Source organism: Mus caroli, unplaced genomic scaffold (assembly GCF_978045245.1).
Source record: "Mus caroli unplaced genomic scaffold, Mus_caroli_1 scaffold_9, whole genome shotgun sequence".
NCBI classification, from domain to species: domain Eukaryota; kingdom Metazoa; phylum Chordata; class Mammalia; order Rodentia; family Muridae; genus Mus; species Mus caroli.
Genome location: NW_028227264.1, coordinates 82162818 through 82181826, shown reverse-complemented (window position 1 = coordinate 82181826; position 19009 = coordinate 82162818). Strand labels below are relative to the sequence as shown.

At 46.1% G+C, this 19009-nt stretch overlaps 2 protein-coding genes across 6 annotated transcripts in view; one reads left to right on the top strand and one right to left on the bottom strand.

Moving 5' to 3' along the window:
• Positions 1 to 19009, bottom strand: part of Hcfc2 (host cell factor C2) — a 93863-nt gene that overhangs the window by 28592 nt on the left and 46262 nt on the right. The window contains exon 15 of one of the 2 annotated variants that reach the window (XM_085843058.1): positions 2684 to 2718. The exons of the other annotated variant lie outside the window; for it this stretch is intronic. Within the exon in view, the coding sequence (XP_085699184.1) occupies positions 2699 to 2718 (20 nt within the window). The 3' untranslated portion in view covers positions 2684 to 2698. Of the gene's footprint in view, positions 1 to 2683; positions 2719 to 19009 lie in introns of those variants that run through there. 2 annotated transcript variants of the gene reach the window in all.
• On the top strand, positions 1291 to 17010 carry Nfyb (nuclear transcription factor Y subunit beta). 4 transcript variants are annotated; one of them, XM_029482752.2, is made up of 8 exons: positions 1291 to 1423; positions 3539 to 3575; positions 8638 to 8731; positions 10367 to 10497; positions 13096 to 13293; positions 14249 to 14330; positions 14914 to 14993; positions 15285 to 17010. In XM_029482752.2, the coding sequence occupies exons 3-8, from the start codon at positions 8638 to 8640 to the stop codon at positions 15315 to 15317; spliced, it is 618 nt and encodes a 205-aa protein (XP_029338612.1). In that variant the 5' UTR covers positions 1291 to 1423; positions 3539 to 3575; the 3' UTR covers positions 15318 to 17010. The 4 variants fall into 4 exon arrangements, with proteins under 4 accessions (XP_029338612.1, XP_021029723.1, XP_021029724.1 ...); XM_021174064.2 differs by having other exon boundaries at positions 3539 to 3619; XM_021174065.3 differs by lacking the exon at positions 1291 to 1423 and adding an exon at positions 1764 to 1963 and having other exon boundaries at positions 3539 to 3619.

The window sequence follows — 19009 nt, the reverse complement described above, 5'->3', positions numbered from 1 at the left end:
GTGGTGCCCCTAACTCCTCTTGAAATAACCGAGAAAGACTCATTTGTTCTTGCTTCCTTATTTACCTGAGAAATACTTATATATTCTAGACACAGCTGGATCTCAATAAATAACATATTTCAATCTTTCTGTATACTTTATGCACACACATTTATATGTAATATACACCCAAACCCCCCCCCCCCCTTTTTTGAGATACAGTCCGATTATGTAGCCCAGGCTGGATGTGAACACACACACTAGGGAGCCCAAGATGGCCTGGAATTTCCAATCTTCCTGTTTGTGTCTCCCCAGTCCTGGGTTTAAAAGGCATAAGCCACAACACCAGGGCCTTCTATAATTATTACTACTATAGTTTCTGTTTCTTCAGTCAGGGTTTCTCTGTGTAGCCCTGGGTATACTGGAACTCACTCTGTAGACCAGGATGGCCTTGACATCTACCTCCCTAGTCTTGGAATTAAAGGCGTGCACCTGCCTGACCCAGCCATACTATTATTTCAAAAGACAGGGTCTTAATGTATCTCAGGCTGACCTAGAATTCTCAGTCTTGCTTACTTATCCTTGTAAGTCCTAGGACAACAATTTTCCATCTATCCGGGTGCAGGTATCCTGCAGTACTTTGCAGTGGCTGGCCATGCAGGACATTTTGGATCACCACCACAAGGGAGAATGGTAGCCAAGGGACATTCGATCCAGATTTCAGTGAGGCCGACAGGGAAGGCCTTAAATGCACAGAGGCCATGAGTTTTTGCAGCCCAGTGTTATCTGGTTGGGAAATGAGCACTTTAGGTAGTAAGCCAACTTGGTACGGCAGACCTAACATGAGAACGCAGCACCAAAGTACAGGATGGAGGTCGGCTGGGACAGCCTACCTGTTAAACTTGGAGGAAGGGGATGGTGTGCTAAAATGAAAAACTAACATCTTTGTTCACTGACTTGAGAGGGAACGCTGTGTGCCTGAGGTGGCTTGGAGAGATACCTAGAAAACATTAGGTGCCTAAAGCATTCTGGAAAGTAGCTCAGGTGTAGATCCTCTCCGGGGATGAATTCAGGCGGGCGAGACGCTGGCTGGTGGGGAAGGAGGAGCTGGAAGGAGAAAGAGGCCGGAGCAAGCCCTGGATGAGAGCGCCGGTCTCTCGGAAGCCCTGAAGAGCGAGCATCCAGAGCCCGCCCGCGCGCTTTTGCGGACCGCGCGCCTTGCTTAGGGGCTCCGGGGCGGGGCCGGGGGCGGGCCGAGGGCGTGGCCTCGGGCGCGGGCGTCGCGGAGGGAGGGTGTCACGTAGAGGGAAGCGGCCCGCGGCGGAGGGAGGGGAGGCCGAGTCCTGGAAGTGGAGCTCCGCGCTGGGACTGGTTCCTTCGCAGCCATTTTCTGTCCAACCAAACAGCCGATTGGAGACGGGAGCCAACCAGGGCTGCATTGGAGGTTTGTGTCTCGCTTCGGCCAATGATCGCTCCTAAACCGACTCCACTTTAGCTCGAATGAAATGTCCGTCTCCTCCCGGCGCCGTCCCCGCCGCCAACGCCGCGGCGGTCGGGGGCACTCGCAGTCCGCAGCCTTCGGGCGGGCCGGGCCTCCGGGCGAGGCCGCTGTGCTTCGGGCCGGGCCGGGCCGGGCGCGGGGCGGCGGGCGCTTTGTGCGCGGGGCCGCGAGCCCGGGTCGGGCTGGGCCGGGCGGCTGCGGGGCTCTCGCGGCGGCAGCCCCGGGCCGGCTCCATTTTGTCCGGGGAGCCGGCGGGCGGGGAACGCTGCGCCCCGGAGCGGCCGCTTTGTCTCCCGCATCCCGCCGGCGGCGGGCGTTGGGCACGGGCGGCGGGGGGATGCGCTCCGCGGGGCTGCTCGGGCACCTGCGAGCCGAGGCGGCGGGTCCCCGCGAGGAACGAGCGGCCTGGCGGGTCCCCGGCCCGCTCCGCGCCTACAGCATGCAGCCATCTGGCGGCTGGCTCGCCCCGGACTTGCCCCGAAGGTGGGAAGGGAGCCTTGGAGGTTGCACGGAGGTTTCAGTCACCCGTGCTGGGGGGGGGGGGGGGCGGGAGGGTCTGCGAGAACAAAGAATTTACCGAGCACCCGCCGATCCTTTCATGCCTAAAGTCTAGAAGGGGGCTGTTTGATTTAGACAAGGTTAGGTAGTAGACGACCTTTAAAAAAAAATGGCATCCCGCTAATCTTCACAGACCCTAGTTTTTGTAGATGGTGCCACAAATCACCCGGGTGGCTTCAGCTCTCAGTAAGGAAACTAATCGGTAACAGAAAGTGATGGGTCAGTAGTAGTGGCATTAATAAATAGGAGCTTTATGGATGAGATACTGAGAGTTTAACCAGAATTCCTTTAAAGGCAAATTATTCCTCCTCTGCACTGCTCTTTGTAGCTTAATTTAAGGATTCTATCGGTGCAAAGCTGTGGTTGTCTATGCCAAAGAAAGGAGGTTGGAGGAAGGGAATCTGCTTTTCTTGGATACAGATTTGCATTTCTTCAAACACCAAGCAGATGTATGCTTTCCCTTAAGCTATTACACAGATTATAACCTGCCCTGAAGAAAATGCTTTCCATATGAAGAGAGATATTCTTAATGGATTGAGTCTAAATATATACTTACCAACTATTTGGGTTGGTAAGGCTCTCGCCCCGTTCCCACTCTAAGCAAGATGCATAAACATACCCAACCTTCAGTGTTTGAGTGTTCAAACACACTTTTTAAAGCTACAGGAACAGTTCTGGATCTAGAAAAGGGACATATATGGGAAGGCAATATAGGTTACTTGTAAGAGTATAGCAATGCCAGGTAGTCTTTGCTGCCTGAGCCCTTTTAAGTGCTGATTTTTAAAATTCAGCAGCCCTGTTTTTTCCCTTCTACACTTCATGCTTCGATGCGAGTCATGAGCACGGAAAGGATGTTTGATCTGCACCTTTCCCATTTATTTGTTTCCTTTGGGAAAAAAAAGGGGGGAAATCAGCAAATAAGGTCCCAGTACTGTCATTGCTTACAGTGAGACCGAAGTGCTGGCTTGATGCAATTTCACTTCACACTGATGGCTCGCTCTTCAAAACGATAAAGGCCCGTGGACTTGTTTGTTTTGGTGAGCCCTCTTGCAAGGTTGTGTGTGTCTTTTCCAGCAGGATGTAAGATAATTTCAATGCATTATAGTCTGACATGCTTGTTTCCTTTTTCAGTTTAAAAATGTGTACATCTCTGAAACACTTAAAAAAACAAATCCATCCTCAAGAATTCAAGTTTATGAGTGGGGTATTTCTATCCTTGGTGTTAATATTTTGTGAAATTTAGATGTGTTGAGTTTTCAGTCTCTTGCATAATATATAATCTGATCCCTTATTTGGAGTATTGTGATAACTGTTGATTATTAAAGCAAATTCAGGGTTATGTTCGAAAGCCATTTCCCCCTTGCCTGTAGAATTAACTTTTCACCCTAACCCATTGATTAAGTATAGCAGGTAAGATGACTTGTGTCCTCTTTAATTTTAAGAAAGCCTATAGTCTATACACTTTTACTATTAATAGATGCTTGTATGTTTGTCTTTTAGGTTAAAATTGTACAAGGAGCCACCACCTTTTTGACAGGTATTTGAGAATACCACTGATACATAATTCAGTATTTCATGACAGTAAGTATGTTTTATTTCATCATTTTGGTTAATTTTGTATGAAATTAAAGGATAGCCGATGTATTGGAGAAGGCAGTGTAGTGATTCTTAAGTTTAGGCAGACTACCTGTGCTAAGTCCCTTCGCCTCTTGTCAGCAACTGGCACATGCTCTCTGATTCCTGTGGGCCCAGTCAGTGCCAGAGAGACCGTCTGGTAAAGAACTTGCCCGCCTGCCTGTGGGCTGTCTGCTCAGCTGGCAGGGCATTACTGAAAGTGAATGTGGTATGTGCCAAGTGGAACAGGCTGAGTCTCCCTGCACACGCTGCTAAGAAGAGGGGTGTGGTGGTTGACCTAGGAATGTCAGGAGGGATCCTCCTGGCCTGAACAGGGTCTAAACACGGCGGGATATGGCTAGGTCCAGGGTGTCATCCAAAGCAAAAGCCTGGACACCCCAGTGAGTCACAGGCTTGCAGGTGGGGATCAGCACTTTTTCCAGGTGGGGATTTCACAGGAAAATGCTGTGCTGACCTCCCACCTGGCCCGTCTTTGTTTTCTGGCTCTGGCTCTGCTATGGTATCTGTGACCTCAGGCAGGGTACAGTTCCTATGAGTCACCATTGCTTCACTCTTCAAACAGGAGAGAGGCCTGGGTTTACTTGGTGGTCCTCCAGGTGTATTCTAGTGCTAAGGACTTTGTGAGGTTACGAAGGGAACCTTCTTGTAAAGCTGTGAAGAGGAGGTTTGCATTTGATGCAGGAGATCTGGTGGAAGCTTTTTGGTGAGTTAGTCTTGACAGGGCTAGGTGGTGGTCTGGTGGGACAGAACAGGAGGGGCAGATCCAGGTGGAGACCAGAAAACAGTGTTGGCGTAGTTAGATCAGATGAGCAGACGTGGTCTCTGTTATTCAGGGACAGGGGAGATGTCTTACACTCAGTGTCTTAGAGTTCATTAATGGATGCTTGCATGGCAGGGAATCAGTGATTGTAAATTGACTGTTTCTGAAAGCAGAGGTAACATTTAATGAGTTCACCACAAGGGGAGGAATAAAGAGAAACCCTTGGATTGAAACTGACAGTTAGGGGATAGAGTAAGAGTAAGTAAGCTCTGGAGGTCTGGGGAGAAGGGAAGTGAGACAGGTGGTGTCAGTACTGCCATGGTCCCGTCAGGTTAGCAGGGCCGCTGGCGGCCCTCAGAGCGGCTTCATTGGCATTCGGAGGTTAGAAGGCATGCACGAGGGAGTTTAAATGGGAATGGGAAGCTGTGTGAGAACCATGCATTGCAGCGAGAAGAGAGGCAGACAGGATCGGGAGGAAGGGGGGCTTTCACAACCCCAAGAGCACAGCTTGTGCTGTGTGTGTGTGTGTGTGTGTGTGTGTGTGTGTGTGTAATGAGCCGGCACGTGTAAACGGGACTAAGGAAGTGGGCGGGGCTGAATTCAGAGATCAGGATTCCTGATACTGCTTTCTTACTCCCAGAAGATAAAGAGCAGGTAGGAGGGTAGGCTATATATAAGAGCAAAGGTCTTTGTGCCTGGAAAGGAGATTTGAAAAGACAGTAATGACAGTTGATGCTTTTGTGCTGGAGGTGATAGGTACGAGGTAGAGTCAGAGGATGACTGTGGAACTGGGCTCTCTTTTCATTGTGGGTTCATGGGATCGAACTTTGGTTGTTAGGGGGCAGGCAAACAAGTTTACCTGCTGAGCTGTCTCGCAGGCCCATAGCTGTTTCTTAGGCTGCTGCATAGGGCCATGAGCCTCTCCTGAGGAATTTAGAAGTGCTCAGAAAATCGGCATAGTAAAGAAGACAGTGTTGCTCTACCTGTCCATCTACTGTATTCACAGGGGATCAGTATGGGCTAATATTGCTGCTTTTAAAATCAGAGTAAGATGCATCATCGCATCATAGTTAAAGAACAGTACGCATCATCAGCTCAGCTAGATAGCATAGTCACCGAACCTAATGTAATGAGGTGACCTGGGAACCTCAATTCCATAGGCCTACTAAGTGCCTCCTTGGATGCACACAGTGGTAACTCGTGGTAACTGGTGTAACTGGGGCTGGGGATCATCTTACCCCACTTCCTGCTGCTGCAACAGGGCCACACCCCCTTCTGCCTTCTGGCTCTCTCCCTCCTTCGGTTTTCTGTGCTCTTTTCACTAAGAATCCCCTTGGTGGCTCTTGTCCATAAGATAATTGCTTAGCTTATCAACCAACAGTGTTTCCTATTTCTTCTGTCTGAAACATCTTGCTCCTCGCCAACCCCTTTTTACCTCAGTTTAAATGGCATCTTCTTTGTTTATCTTTTCAAGACAGGATTTTTCTATAGTCCTGGCTATCCTGGAATTTGTGTTGTAGACCAGGCTGGCCTCAAAATCAGAGATCTGCCTGTGTCTGTCTCCTGAGTGCTGGGATTAAAGGCGTGTGCCACCACTGCTGGCTAAATACCATCTCCTAATGGACCTTTTCTGGGCCTCCTCAGAGTAGTCTAGTGAAGCCCCTTTGGAATAAGGTACTAGCAAAACCTCTATGTTTTTCTTAGTACTTGGCAGCATTAGCAATTAGTTGGCTGATTGTCATTGTTTATATAAACATTTAACAACTAATATTATATAAATATGTGTGTATATTTTAGGTAGATATAGATAGATACATAATGCTAAACCTGGAGTGTTCCCATTATAGCGTGCTCAGTATTTAAAGATGTCTCCTGATCCACACACCAGCCCTATGAGCTAAAGTTCCGCTCATCCACCTTGCTCAAGTCCACATAGACCGCTCTGCACTCCTCACTTGTCCCTAGATTGTGTAATAGTGTTTTCTCTGCACGATGAGGACAGAGCCCTTATCTGTGTTACTGTTAGATGACCATACAAAACATGGGCCAATAAACAGTGACTAGTTTGTGAAATACTTATTGGCTGACTTTCATCTGCACTCTCTTTCATAAAATGTCATAGGAAACAAACCCTCAGACCTATAACAGGTTTTCCCTCGGTTCCTCCCATGGAGCAGTCACTAGCACATGAGAGACAGTCATCACACACTGAGAGAGGCTGTCACCTGAAGGAGTGTCCCTGTTGCTGTTGGCTTCAGACAAGTGAACGCTAAATGTTTGGGGATTTCAGAACACAATAAATCAAGAATTCCAGCAGGGAAGGGAATATTGGAATTAAAGTCTGAGTGGGATTTAATGGCAGAAAGAGTCAAGGAACAGAAGGTGTGGAGTTGAGTTAAGCAGAAGACACGGCTTTAGAAGGAAGAGGCAAGCCAGTGCCTGCAGTAACTGCGTGCCAAGTGCCGTCTTCACAGCTCTGCCACTAATTCTGACAGCTGTGAAATAGTATTATCTGCATGCTTAGAAGGCTAGTGTGGGCAATCCACACGATAACCACCAACCAGCAGACAGCACGGTGGCAGCAGTCAGCTTTCTGCTTTAGTATCTTTGGTTGTGTTTATGAATCAGTTCATCTGGATCCACCTAGCTCCTTGAACAGACTCCTGCTTGGGAACTTTAAGACTAGTATCCTGTGGACATCCACTAAGCCAAGAATTTCTGCTGTCAGACCTCGCCAGTCAAGACTTGTTTCTAATTTTGGGTTCTGAGACAAAGTTTTTGGTTGTGTTCCTGTAAAGCAATGAAAGTGTAGTTCCTCTCCTAGAGCATCTCTCCACGGCCTGCTGTATCCATGGAGGGCATTGGTGGTCAGAGAAGTAGCATTTCTGTTGGAGTGATGGTTGGCGTTCCTGTGCATTGGTGTTCTGTTGGGGGGGGGGGCGGGGGGGCATGTCAGAGCTACCAGATGCATGGAAGATATGCCGTGTTGGAGATGTGGAAACTAGCCTGGTGTGTAGTATTGGAGCAAACCCTTGGGGTGGAAACTGTACTCTATTAGGAGTGAAGGCTGCAGTCCGTGCAGCTCCTAGGCCTGAGTTCAGTTTGCCAGTTACAGTCCACCTGCTTAACTGTCATGGAGGTAATGCAGCCTTGAGTTCTCCATGCACACAGGCCAGTCCCTCCTGGTCTACTGTTTGCACAGCAGAAAGCCTTTGGGTCGGCTTGTGGTGACATGAAATAGGGTCTGTTCAGGGCCAGTGGTTACTTCCCTCACCCAGATTGCTCTTGTTTCTCGTAGCCCTAAAGAGACTGAAAACAAAAACAGAAAACCAGTCAGGGCTGCAGAGATAACGTAGTTGATTCAGTCTCCAGAACCCATATGAAAAGGCCAGCCCTGATGGTTTGCGCAGCCTGGGGTGGGGTTGGAGATGGGCCAAGCCTAATTGGCTAGTTCCAGGTCAATGAGAGACTGTCTCATAAAACAAGGTGTCTGGCCCCTGAGGAGCGACACTGAAGTTGACCTCAGACCTCCACAGGCAGAAATAGTCACTGTAGGGCTCGCTCTTATGTGTGGTTGTACTTGTACTGTCTGTATTCAGGCCTCTTAGATACCTCCTTTTCTTTAAAGAATCAGAATGTGGGAGGAGCCGGGGCAAGAGAAAGTACTTGTATTAGACTCAGGCACTGGGCTCATTCAAACACCGGTGGGAAGCTTGGCATGGGCAAGAGGCTGCCCCCTCAGTCAGACCCCACGGGGGCGGGGATGGGGGACAGAGGCAGCAAAGGGGTAGGGGGGACGTGCACAGCAGGAGCAAATGTGACTCTTTCTTTAGGCCTCTAGGCTTCCCAGAACAGCTGAGGGGATGTGCTGGCCCACTTCCTGGGTCTGTTCCACTTACTGTGACTTGCATTATAAGGAAAAAGTGTCTTCAGGTTAAGGTTGACTGTATGGTATTTGAGGGTTACGTAGTTGAAAGGGAAAAGGTATCTGCTGTGGATTCCTTTTCTTTTGTTCCTCTTGAATTTATACTTATTATACATGGAATATGGACAGGAATGTTGAATAGTTAGCAAATTATTGAAACATTTCCCAAGTCAAGAATGTTTTGAGTAAGGTAAACTGATAACTATAATTGGTGCATCTGGGCCAGTAAGTGCAGGGTCTTGCTTTCTGAAGTGCACTAAAAAGACTTTGTCTCTCTAGATGGATGGCGACAGCTCTACCACAGATGCTTCCCAGCTAGGGATTTCTGCAGACTACATCGGAGGAAGTCATTATGTGATCCAGCCCCATGATGGTAAGGCCACAGCTAGAGCCACACCTAGGTCAGTGTCTTCACAGCAGAGTGACCGATCACGTGCCTCGGTTCACTGGAATCTAAATGAGCCTGCTCTAGTGGAGCAGGCCTATAATCCCCTGCAGTTTGGCAGGCTAAGGTGGAAGGGTTACAAGTTCAGGACTGGCTTAACCAAGTTTGTGAGACCCTTTATCAAAATAAGAAGTAAAGGCCAGATGTGTTGGTGCACAGTTTTAATCTCAGAACTCAGGAGGCAGAGGCAGGCAGATTTCTGAGAGTGATGCTAGTAGCCTGGTCTACAGAGCTAGTTTCAGACCAGGCAGGGCTTCATAGAGAAAACCCTGTCTTAAAAGAAAGAAGAGTGGGGAAGAGGGAGGAAGAGAGATGAGAGAAAGGAGAGACAGATGTACCAGTTCGGGATAGAATACAGTGCTCTAGACTGAAGGCAAGGCCTTGGTCAATCCAGGTCTTCTGAGAGCCTACCATCTTATTCGATAGAGTCTTCAGAAGACTGCGGCGGAGTTCTAGAAAGAGCTCTGTTATAGAAGTGTGCTTTAAAAAATTCAAACTGATCAGACTCCCTGAAAAAAGTAAATAAGAGGAATTCTTAGATTAATATGCTAGAAATAATTTGCTTTTGTGCCATTTGTAAGTTTAAACATTAATATTTATTTTTAGGAGCTGTGAAGGGATTTGTGTTAGTAGATTCTATATTATCATTATCCAATTGGGTCAGTAATCAAGTCTATAAAATTTAATATAAACTTTATATGAACAAGTTTATATAAATGCTAGGAGTTTTATACGTTAGAAACTTTACATATACATGCTTATATACACTTGCTTTGGATACACACAAACCTTATCTATTGATATGTAAGGAACGTAGGTTACTGACTGAGTTTTATAGCTAAGTTAGGCACTGAATGAGCCCTGCCTCTGCCTCTAATGGGAACTGAGCCCAAGACCTCATGCATGGCAGCCAAACACTCCACAGTAAGCTGCATCGCCATCTGCTCTGTAGAGCCACGTCCCAGTCACACAAAGCTGATTTGTAGGGAAAGAAACGAGAAGTGAAAAGAACTATCAAACCATTCAGAGAACCAGCAAAGAGCACTAGCCAAGGTGTGTTGCATGAAGCGGGGGGCACTTTGGAAGGTGCTGCAGGGATCAGAGCAGAGCTTTCTGAAGAATGGGTGGTGGGATTTTCCATGACAGTGAACACAGACTGCTAGGCACTGGGTATGAGATTAGTGGGTCAGTTGTAGCCCTGAGGAAACGTGCAAAGAACAGTTATGCTGTCTAAGGAGCATTGGGTAATGAGCCACATGGCTCCTGCTTTAGACCATTGCAGGGAGTCTTTTCAAGGGTGAATTAAAATTATGAAAAGCTTTATAAACTATTATTTTTACTTATGTGTGTGTTCCTGGGTGAGCTATGTGCCCCGTGTGTGTGCAGTTGCCTGTGGAGGCAGAGGGCGTCAGATCCCTTGGAACTGGAATTACAGGCGGTTGTGAGCTGCCTGATGTGGGTGCTGGAAACCGAACCCGGGTCCTCTGCAAGAGCAGTAAGTGCTCTTAACCGCTGAGCCATCTCTCCAGCCCCTAAACCTAATTCTTAAAAAACTTTCTTTAGATACTGAGGACAGCATGAATGATCATGAAGATACAAATGGTTCAAAAGAAAGTTTCAGAGAACAAGATATTTATCTTCCAATTGCAAATGTGGCTAGGATAATGAAAAATGCCATACCTCAAACAGGAAAGGTAATGTAGAGGAGACTTTGTCTGGCTTTTCTTTTGCAGGGGGAGGGAAGGGGAATGGAAACTGTAAGACACATGTATGCATAGTTCAATCAGTAGCTAGCTATTGATTTCAGTCCCGGCCTCTCAGCACAGCAAATATTTGTTTCTGACTGCTTGGCTACTGCCCAGTGTCCCGTCTTATAGAGTCTTCTCATCCCATCCCCCACATGCCTTATAGTCTAGAATGTCAGCCATCATAGTGGCTTTGGAATCAGCTTTCTACATTTTTATACAAATAGATATGACATGCACTTCCACCACCACACAGTAGCTTTGTCTTAAAATGCCTTTTGCAAAACATTCCTCGGCCAGGTGTGGTGACACTTGGTTTTAATTACAGCATTTGGGGTGCTGAGGCAGAAGGAATGCCAGGAGTTCAAGGGCTACATAGGTTCCACACCAGCCTTGGCTACATAGTGAGACCTTGGGTCATAAAACAGAGAAACCTCAGCACTTGGTTGGAGGTAGATCTATGCTTCTGTGTTGCTTTATTTTCTCAACTGCTGCTTCTTCATGGACTATATACCTTCCCCATCACCTTATAAATGTTTAGAAAGTGAAGCTTACAGTAAATATACTTTCGACATGTTGTTACTCACACCTAGTTCTGATCTAAGAACTTTCCTCCTTAGGTTTCAGGGCTGAGGAATTATTCCAGATTTGTTCATGCCTGCCCTGTCTTTACCCAAACCCCGGCTATCTGAGGCAACCAAGCAGCTGAAATGTGGCTGGTCTAAAGAGACATGCCGTAACAACACCCCCCCTCCCCCCCCCCCCCAGCATTAGAGGCCTGAAGTGAGAAGGGCAGGGAAGTACCTCCTGTTAAATTGATTCCATGTTTCAGCTCTAACAACTTGATATATATGGGCTAGAAAAAAATAATAACTTAACGTGGCTTCTAGGAAATACAGAATTATACACTTGGCTTGCTTTCCATTGCTTTCCATCAGTGCATAGTGTATCTCTCATGTACTCTCTCCACATGTAAAATGGATATGTGCACCTTCCACAGAACATGTGGAAAGGCTACGGGACAACATACAGGATTCAGTTCTCACCTTCTATCATTTGGGCCCTGGGGATCAAACTTGGTGGTCAAGTTTGGTAGCCTAGCACCTTCACCCACTGAACCATCTTGCCAGGGCCCAGTGACTAATTTTTCAGGAAGGCATTTGAGTGTCAGTGACTCTAGAATTGTTTGATTGATCTATTCGGTTTTCATTATTAGATCCCAGAACGTTATCAGATTGTGTATGTTTGAGACAGGGTCTTATTTAGTGTAGCTCTGGCTGGCCTGGAATGTGCTATGTAGCCCAGGCTGGCCTTTGCCTGCTTCTGCCTCCCAATGATTAAAGGCACTTACTGCCATGCCTAGCAGACCACACAACTTGACGGGAAGATTTATCCATAATGATGTGGTGACTGTGTGCTGTTTTAGGCAACGCTCACAGCCCATACGGGACATGTTCTAGCCTCAATAGTTAAAAAAACAAACAAGATTTACTCTTTTCTAAATCTTCTGTGAATTTACTGTTTAGGTTTTTTTTTTGTTAGTTTTTTTTTAAACATTTTAAAACATATATATATATATATATATATATATATATATATATATATATATATATATGAGTGTTTTGTCTGCATGTATGTCTGTGTACCAAAATGCATGCCTGTGCCTGAGGAGGCTGGAAGAGTCAATTGGATTCCCTGGAACTGGAGTTACTGATGGTTCCGGGCTACCATGTGGGTGCTTGGAATTGAACCTTGTCCTCTTAACCACTGAGCCAACTCCTGTCCATTTTTGTTTGTTTATTTACGTCCTTATTATAGAAGTGCTTGGTTAAAGTAGCACTTCCCTGAGCCTGAACCCAGTATGTGCTCAGTGCCGGCACCACACTGGGGTTGACCTTCCTGCATATCTGGCTTTCATCTGGATGGGATGGTAGACCAACTGCTCAGTGTGGTGGCTCTTAACCATCCTGCTCTGTTTGCTGTGAAGAGTTGAAGTTCCCCACCCCCCCTTTTTTTTTTTTTTTTTTTTTTTTTTTTGGTTTTTTGAGACAGGGTTTCTCTGTATAGTCCTGGCTGTTCTGGAACTCACTTTGTAGACCAGTATGGCCTCGAACTCAGAAATCCGCCTGCCTCTGCCTCCCAAGTGCTGGGATTAAAGGCGTGCGCCACCACGCCCGGCTAGTTCCCTCCCTTTTAAGTACATGCTTGTTCTGTTGATTCTGACTCTGAGTTGGCTGTGTCCAACATATATTAATATTTAAGGGCTAGAGTTTAGCCATCATCAGCTCTAGGAATATGGCTCAGTTGGTAAAGTGCTTGCCTAACATACACAAAGCCCTGGGCTTTAAAATAAAGACCCAGCACTTGAGAGGTGGAGGCAGGAAGATCAAAAGTTCAGGTCATCCTTGGCTACATAGAGAGCACCTCGCCTGGGATAGCTGAGACCCTGACAGTATAATGGATGTGCTCTGTGTGGCTCTTTGTTTCTGCAGCTGTTAAGAAATACTTACATTTCCTACAAATTTACTTAAGGCTTCTTTTCTTCAGATCGCAAAAGATGCCAAAGAATGTGTTCAGGAATGTGTGAGTGAATTTATAAGCTTCATAACGTCTGAAGCAAGCGAAAGGTGTCATCAGGAGAAGCGGAAGACAATCAATGGGGAGGATATTCTGTTTGCCATGTCCACTCTAGGCTTTGACAGCTACGTGGAGCCTCTGAAACTGTACCTTCAGAAGTTCAGAGAGGTAGGTGACACGTACTGTTTACAATATGTCACTTACAATGCTTTGCGGCAGGTAACATTTCCGGTAGTATTTAATGTGTTACATGAGAGCATTTAAATACCAAGCCTTTTATTGCTTCCTTAGATTATTACAGACTGGAGCAGCTGGGTGGTGATTAAAGGGATTCTGAGTTTGGGGCCTGAACTCCTTGCCCATGGGCAGTTTTAAATAGTTTCCACTTTGGTGTCTCCTATGTTAAGGACACGTGGTGCACATTGTGTATGGCTTGTTGGAAAGTCTGTGTAAGCATTTGTCCGTGCTGCTGTTAAACTTAGGAGACTGCTTCAGTATGAGACTTCTCACACCAGGAGGAGGTGATGTGACCCTACCTGTGTGTGTGTGCGAGCATGAACTTGTATACAAATTACACATGACTCTTGTCTGTCTGCCCACTTGCACCTTATTTTTTGAGACAGGGTCTCTCATGGAGCCAGAAGCGCACCAATTGGCTAGGCTGGCTGGCTAGAGAGCCCAGAGACCCTTTTCCTTTTGTCTGTCTCCTTTGCACTGGCTACAAGTGTGTACACCACCTTTTAAATGGATTGTTAGGAATCTAAACTCAGTCCTCATGCTTGCTGTGAATGCATCTTTAGTGTTAGAATCCCTGTAATGGGTGTTTTTTATAAATCTACAATCCTCTCCCAAATACTTTCCACAGTACCACAGACCAGAGAGCAGGCAGGACTTTTATTTGGGAATTTTAAACTCTAAGCTTGGAGCTTCCCTCTATATCCCACGTGGCTGGTAACTGTGTGCTGGGTGGGGGTGGGGTTGGGGGTGGGGGTGTCATTCCAGAAAGTATTTATAAAATATTATAAAGGTTTCTAAGAGAAGCTTTCAATTTTGGACATTACATGAGCATTCTCATTTAGAAATAGTTTGATATGAATGCTTGTTTTGCTTCTTTATTCCCTAGGCCATGAAAGGAGAGAAGGGTATCGGGGGAGCAGTCTCCGCCACAGATGGACTAAGCGAAGAGCTCACGGAAGAGGCATTCAGTAAGTAGGCACTTGGTGCTGCTGGGCAGCGGTGCCAGGCGGGTGGTGCGGAGCCATTTGTCTGTTTTAAAGGACCACTAAAAGTCCATGCCCTTGTGTTTGAGGTCAGTGAGTGATACATGGAGGTTTTAACTGGGAAGACGCTGACCTGTCACTAATAGGCATGAGTCATTTCCATAGCTTCTAGTTTGGGGTGAAGACTCCTGAGACAGGATCCTGAGAACCGGAGCTTGTAACATAACATTTTAGGCATATATGTTAACACAAGAAACTTGGCCTACAAGACCCATGCTGCTCAGTCCTGTGGTGCTCCAACCATGCCCTGTGGTGAGGCCAGGTCTGCAGTGACTCAAACCCTGTTGCTAAGTGCACCGTAGAGGTCTGAGACAGAGACCAGGCAGGCTCAGTAGGACAGAGAATGGCTTGTATTCCTCAGGACTTGGAAACGTGACGTTTATGGTTCTATATGGGAGAATATTCTGCTTATATGGGGGAAGTGTAATGGGACATTAGTGGCATTAAACTAAGGATAAGGTCAAGTAGGGTTATTTCCCCCTAACTTTTTTCCCTCTCCTTCCTTTAGCTAACCAGTTACCAGCTGGCTTAATAACTGCAGATGGTCAACAGCAAAACGTTATGGTTTACACAACGTCTTATCAACAGGTATGGTGGTTGCCGCCTCTGCACTTCAAAGTCAGAGTAGATTTACTGACTATTTTAATCACCCATACTCTCAGTTCATTATTGAGATTTTCTCAAAATGTGCATTACTTCCAAAATTCCTTACTGATTAAGACATTTCACAAGTGTCTGCCACATCTGTGTAAGGAGAACTAGGGTAGCTCTGACCAGGGTGGCCTGGCCGGCTGGGTGGGGGCAGTTCTCTGCTGTGGCCTGTTTGGTGTCATCTGACATAAAAAAAAAAAAATCTTAATTTATATTTTCCAATCTCAGATTTCTGGTGTCCAGCAAATTCAGTTTTCATGATCGGAAGGACGGACGGATGGACGGAACCGGGCTTGTGTGGAGAGAGTCTGATGGAGTCTGAAGCAGAGGCATGGGAGGAAGTGAGGGTGAAGCTGCCTCCTTGTACCATAAGTAGCTGTAATGTAGCTTCCTGATGCTTGACTAATTGAGGTGTTAATTCTGACTTGAGAATCTTTTTCATGAATGATTTTAAAAGAAAAAAAATTGGATTTTAAAGGTATTAAAATATTTTTGTTTTGTACGAGAGTTTGTTGCTCTGTATGACGCCTGTATGCATTGTATATTGCAATTTATTACTGTCAGAGATTTGTAGACAGTTTCTTATTTTCATATTGAATCATGTTATTTTGTAATTCAAGTAAGCAGCTGGGTTACTTCATAATGTTTACCCTTTTAATAAAATATAAGGGTAGAGTTCATTTTGAATGAAAGTCGCCTTTATTATAAATTTGAGTTTGTCTTGGCTCTATACTATCTTGCATGGTAACTTAGCTAGGTGTTTTAGCATTTATTTATTGAAAACTTTTTTTTGTTGTTTTGTTAAAACAGTCATAGCATAAGCAACTTTGTTTTTTTTTAAAAAATTGTAATTGAATAATTAAGTTGGATGCAGAAGCAAGTCTTGTCTGGCCTATTCAACTTGGTGCCCGTCACTGTCTGTGGTGTTCAGGCAGCTTCAGTTACTATCACGCCTGTTAGAATTCATTTCCCTTTGATGTGGAAATGGTCCCTCTCTTCAAGTGTTACAGTCCCCTTCACGAAGAGGGACTTTTCAGTCCATTGATAGTCATTTTACCTTCACGGAAAGGTCAGGTTCCTGTGAGGCCGAGGGAACTGAGCAGTGGGCATGGTTCTGTGCAGATGCTGCACGAGAGAGTGGACAAGCAGGGGAGCAGTGATGTGACACGGGAGCCTTCTGGTTTGCTGTCACACTCTCTGCAGTAAACTAACAATAGGTGATACAGCTTGGTACAGTTTAGTGGTGTGTACTTGGGTTCCTTTTTTAAAGTGAAGATTTCTATTTTCTCATCTACTTTTTTTTTTTTTTTTTTTTAGTAGTAATTACTTTGAATTTTTGTGTATGTGCTGTGGTAGTTCTAGCTCTATCAAAAATGGCTTATTGTATAGTCTGTCCAGAAGGAAAATTTGGGTACTCCAGTGGACAAGAGATAGCAGTTTTCTAGGTCCCGCCTGAACAGTAATGGCTACTTGGCCAGGAGTTTTGTGGAACCTGTGGCTGGCTGTCTGGAGATGAAATAACACCCTCTTCCTCTAAGTCCCTTTTCAGTAATAACCTCTCTGTAGGAATTGCACGTAGGGAAGAACGGGAGATGATGGTGAAGCAGAATCCGACAGTCGTCCTACTGGGTTGAAATAACAATGTTAATATTTTGATAAATTCATTTGTCCTTTTACTTTGCTAAATATGTATATTTTTATAAAAGTGGGCTCGTGTTGTACACACTGTTTTGTAACTGGTTTTTCACTTACTATATTGTGCACATCTCCCCAGGTCATGCATGGTCTCTGCATCGGTTTTACTGGGTTTTTATTCTGTTGTATGACTGAATCATGATTATTTAATTGCCTGTTGCAAATTCTGACCTTTTTCATCTCTTCTTAGTTATAAACAGCCCTTCACTGAATCTTGTGTACATCGTAACTTTTCTTGCAATAAATTCTTAGAAGTAGACCTGCTGGGTTGCCAGATACACAGCAGGAAGGTTTTTGCGCCTTGCGTGTGGGTTCACTTTGGAATGTGTCCTACCCAGGTGTCATCCCTACCTCGCTAATACAGGCACCAGACCGTTCTCTACAGCTACCTAAAGACTGAGTTAAAAATCAAGATAAAGAGATTGCTGACCATTTTTACATTTAAAGCATACATCAAAACGGGATTTTGAACCTCATGGCCAAAATACTTTTTAGGGCAAAAGCAAGTGGCCTCTGGGTGATATGTCCACGTTCTTCACACAGGAAGAGAACAGGCATTCTGCATGTGCCCGATACAGGGTTGGCTTCATGTCTGTCCTGGGTTCTGTCTTGATTCCCATCTTTAATAAGCTTGTTAGTCTAAAATAATTTCAGAGTGGGGTTTTAGCCATTTAAGTCAGGAGTAGCTCTCAGGACCTAAAGGCCCCTGACTTTGGTATTGAGTCCACTGGTGTGGGCGCCATATTTGCTTCTCAGTTTCCCCTTCTTGAAAACATGCCCATTGCCTTGGTGAGCTGTTCTAACTGGATTACTTAGGGGTCTACCTCAGGTTTCCATAGGAGAGCCATGCGATAGAAGAACCAGAAAGCTGGCAAGATGGTTCAGTGGGTAAGGATGCTTGCTGCCAAGGCCGACCCCAGTCCAGTCCTCACAACCTCCATAGAGAAAGAACAGAAAAACTGCACAGGGGTCTTCCGACTTGACCTATGCTGTGGCACACACATAACTAGCATTTTCTAGGTGTTAAGTATGTATGTATGTATGTACACAGTTCTCTCTTAGAAGAAGCTGAGTAGATGAAGCATGCCTTGAGTCACTCAGTGAAATTAGGCTAAACAGAGTTGCTGAGACCCCTAGTTGTTCCCGAGGGTTTCTGGATGGTGTGGTACCAATAACTATCGTCCTGATACTTTGCGGGGTGGAAGCAAGAGCAACACAGTTCAAGGGCAACCCCCACCTCTAGGTCATCCCACATTCAGAGTCACAGCTGCAGGTGACGGATGCTGTAATGTTCTTTGGCTCTCTTGTTCAGCCAGCATCCTCAGCACTGCACACAGGATGGATGTGTGCACATCGATTCTGAGCACACTCCTTGACTCCTTTGTCCCTTTAGGTGTAAGTCAGGTATTCCTCACTGGCAGTGGCAGGTCTGGTTTGTGTTTTGCCCCTGCTTTCTGCACTTAATCCAACAGTGCAGCCGATGAAAGGTGGTTCTCAACCCTGACTGCTGAGTTGTTACAGGTTTCCTGGGGCCAGGAGGATGACTCAGCAGGTATATGCCACCAAGGCTGGGGACCCACAGGATGAGGGAAGAGGGCAGGCTTCTGGAGCTTCGTCTTCTGACTCCTCTCACAGCCACATAAACGTAATAAACAAGCTTCTAGGCAAGGCATACGCAGGAGCTCACATCAAGAAGCTCACACGCACCTATGAATAGCAGCATAACAGCGTGGGGGCCTGTGGCTGATGGCCCAGCACTGTGATGCTAATGCAGGAAGGCTGCCTGGCCCAGGACTTGGAGGACAGCTTGGCAAGAAAGTAAGATGGTTGCTCAACACAGAAATGCAAGGGGTAGCCGGGAGTGGTTGCACACGCCTTTAATCCCAGCACTTGAGAGGCAGAGGCAGGAGGATTTCTGAGTTCGAGGCCAGCCTGGTCTACAGAGTGAGTTCCAGGACAGCCAGGGCTACACAGAAAAACCATATTTTGAAAAACCAAAAAACAAAGCAAGGGGCTGAGGGCTCAATGGTTAGGAGTGCTTACTGCTCTTGCAGAATTGGGGTGTGGCTCCCAAGCACCCATGACTGCAGATCCTCCACCAGCATCTGCACTCACACTCACTTCCCCTCTTCCCCAGTTTAAGAAACAAAACACTGAAAATAAGCGATCAACAAAGGCTAGCATCAAGGGGACATCTGAGCCATTTAAAGGAGTGCCAGGCCCAGTCCTTACTCTGGTGAAAACAGCTTGGGAAATGT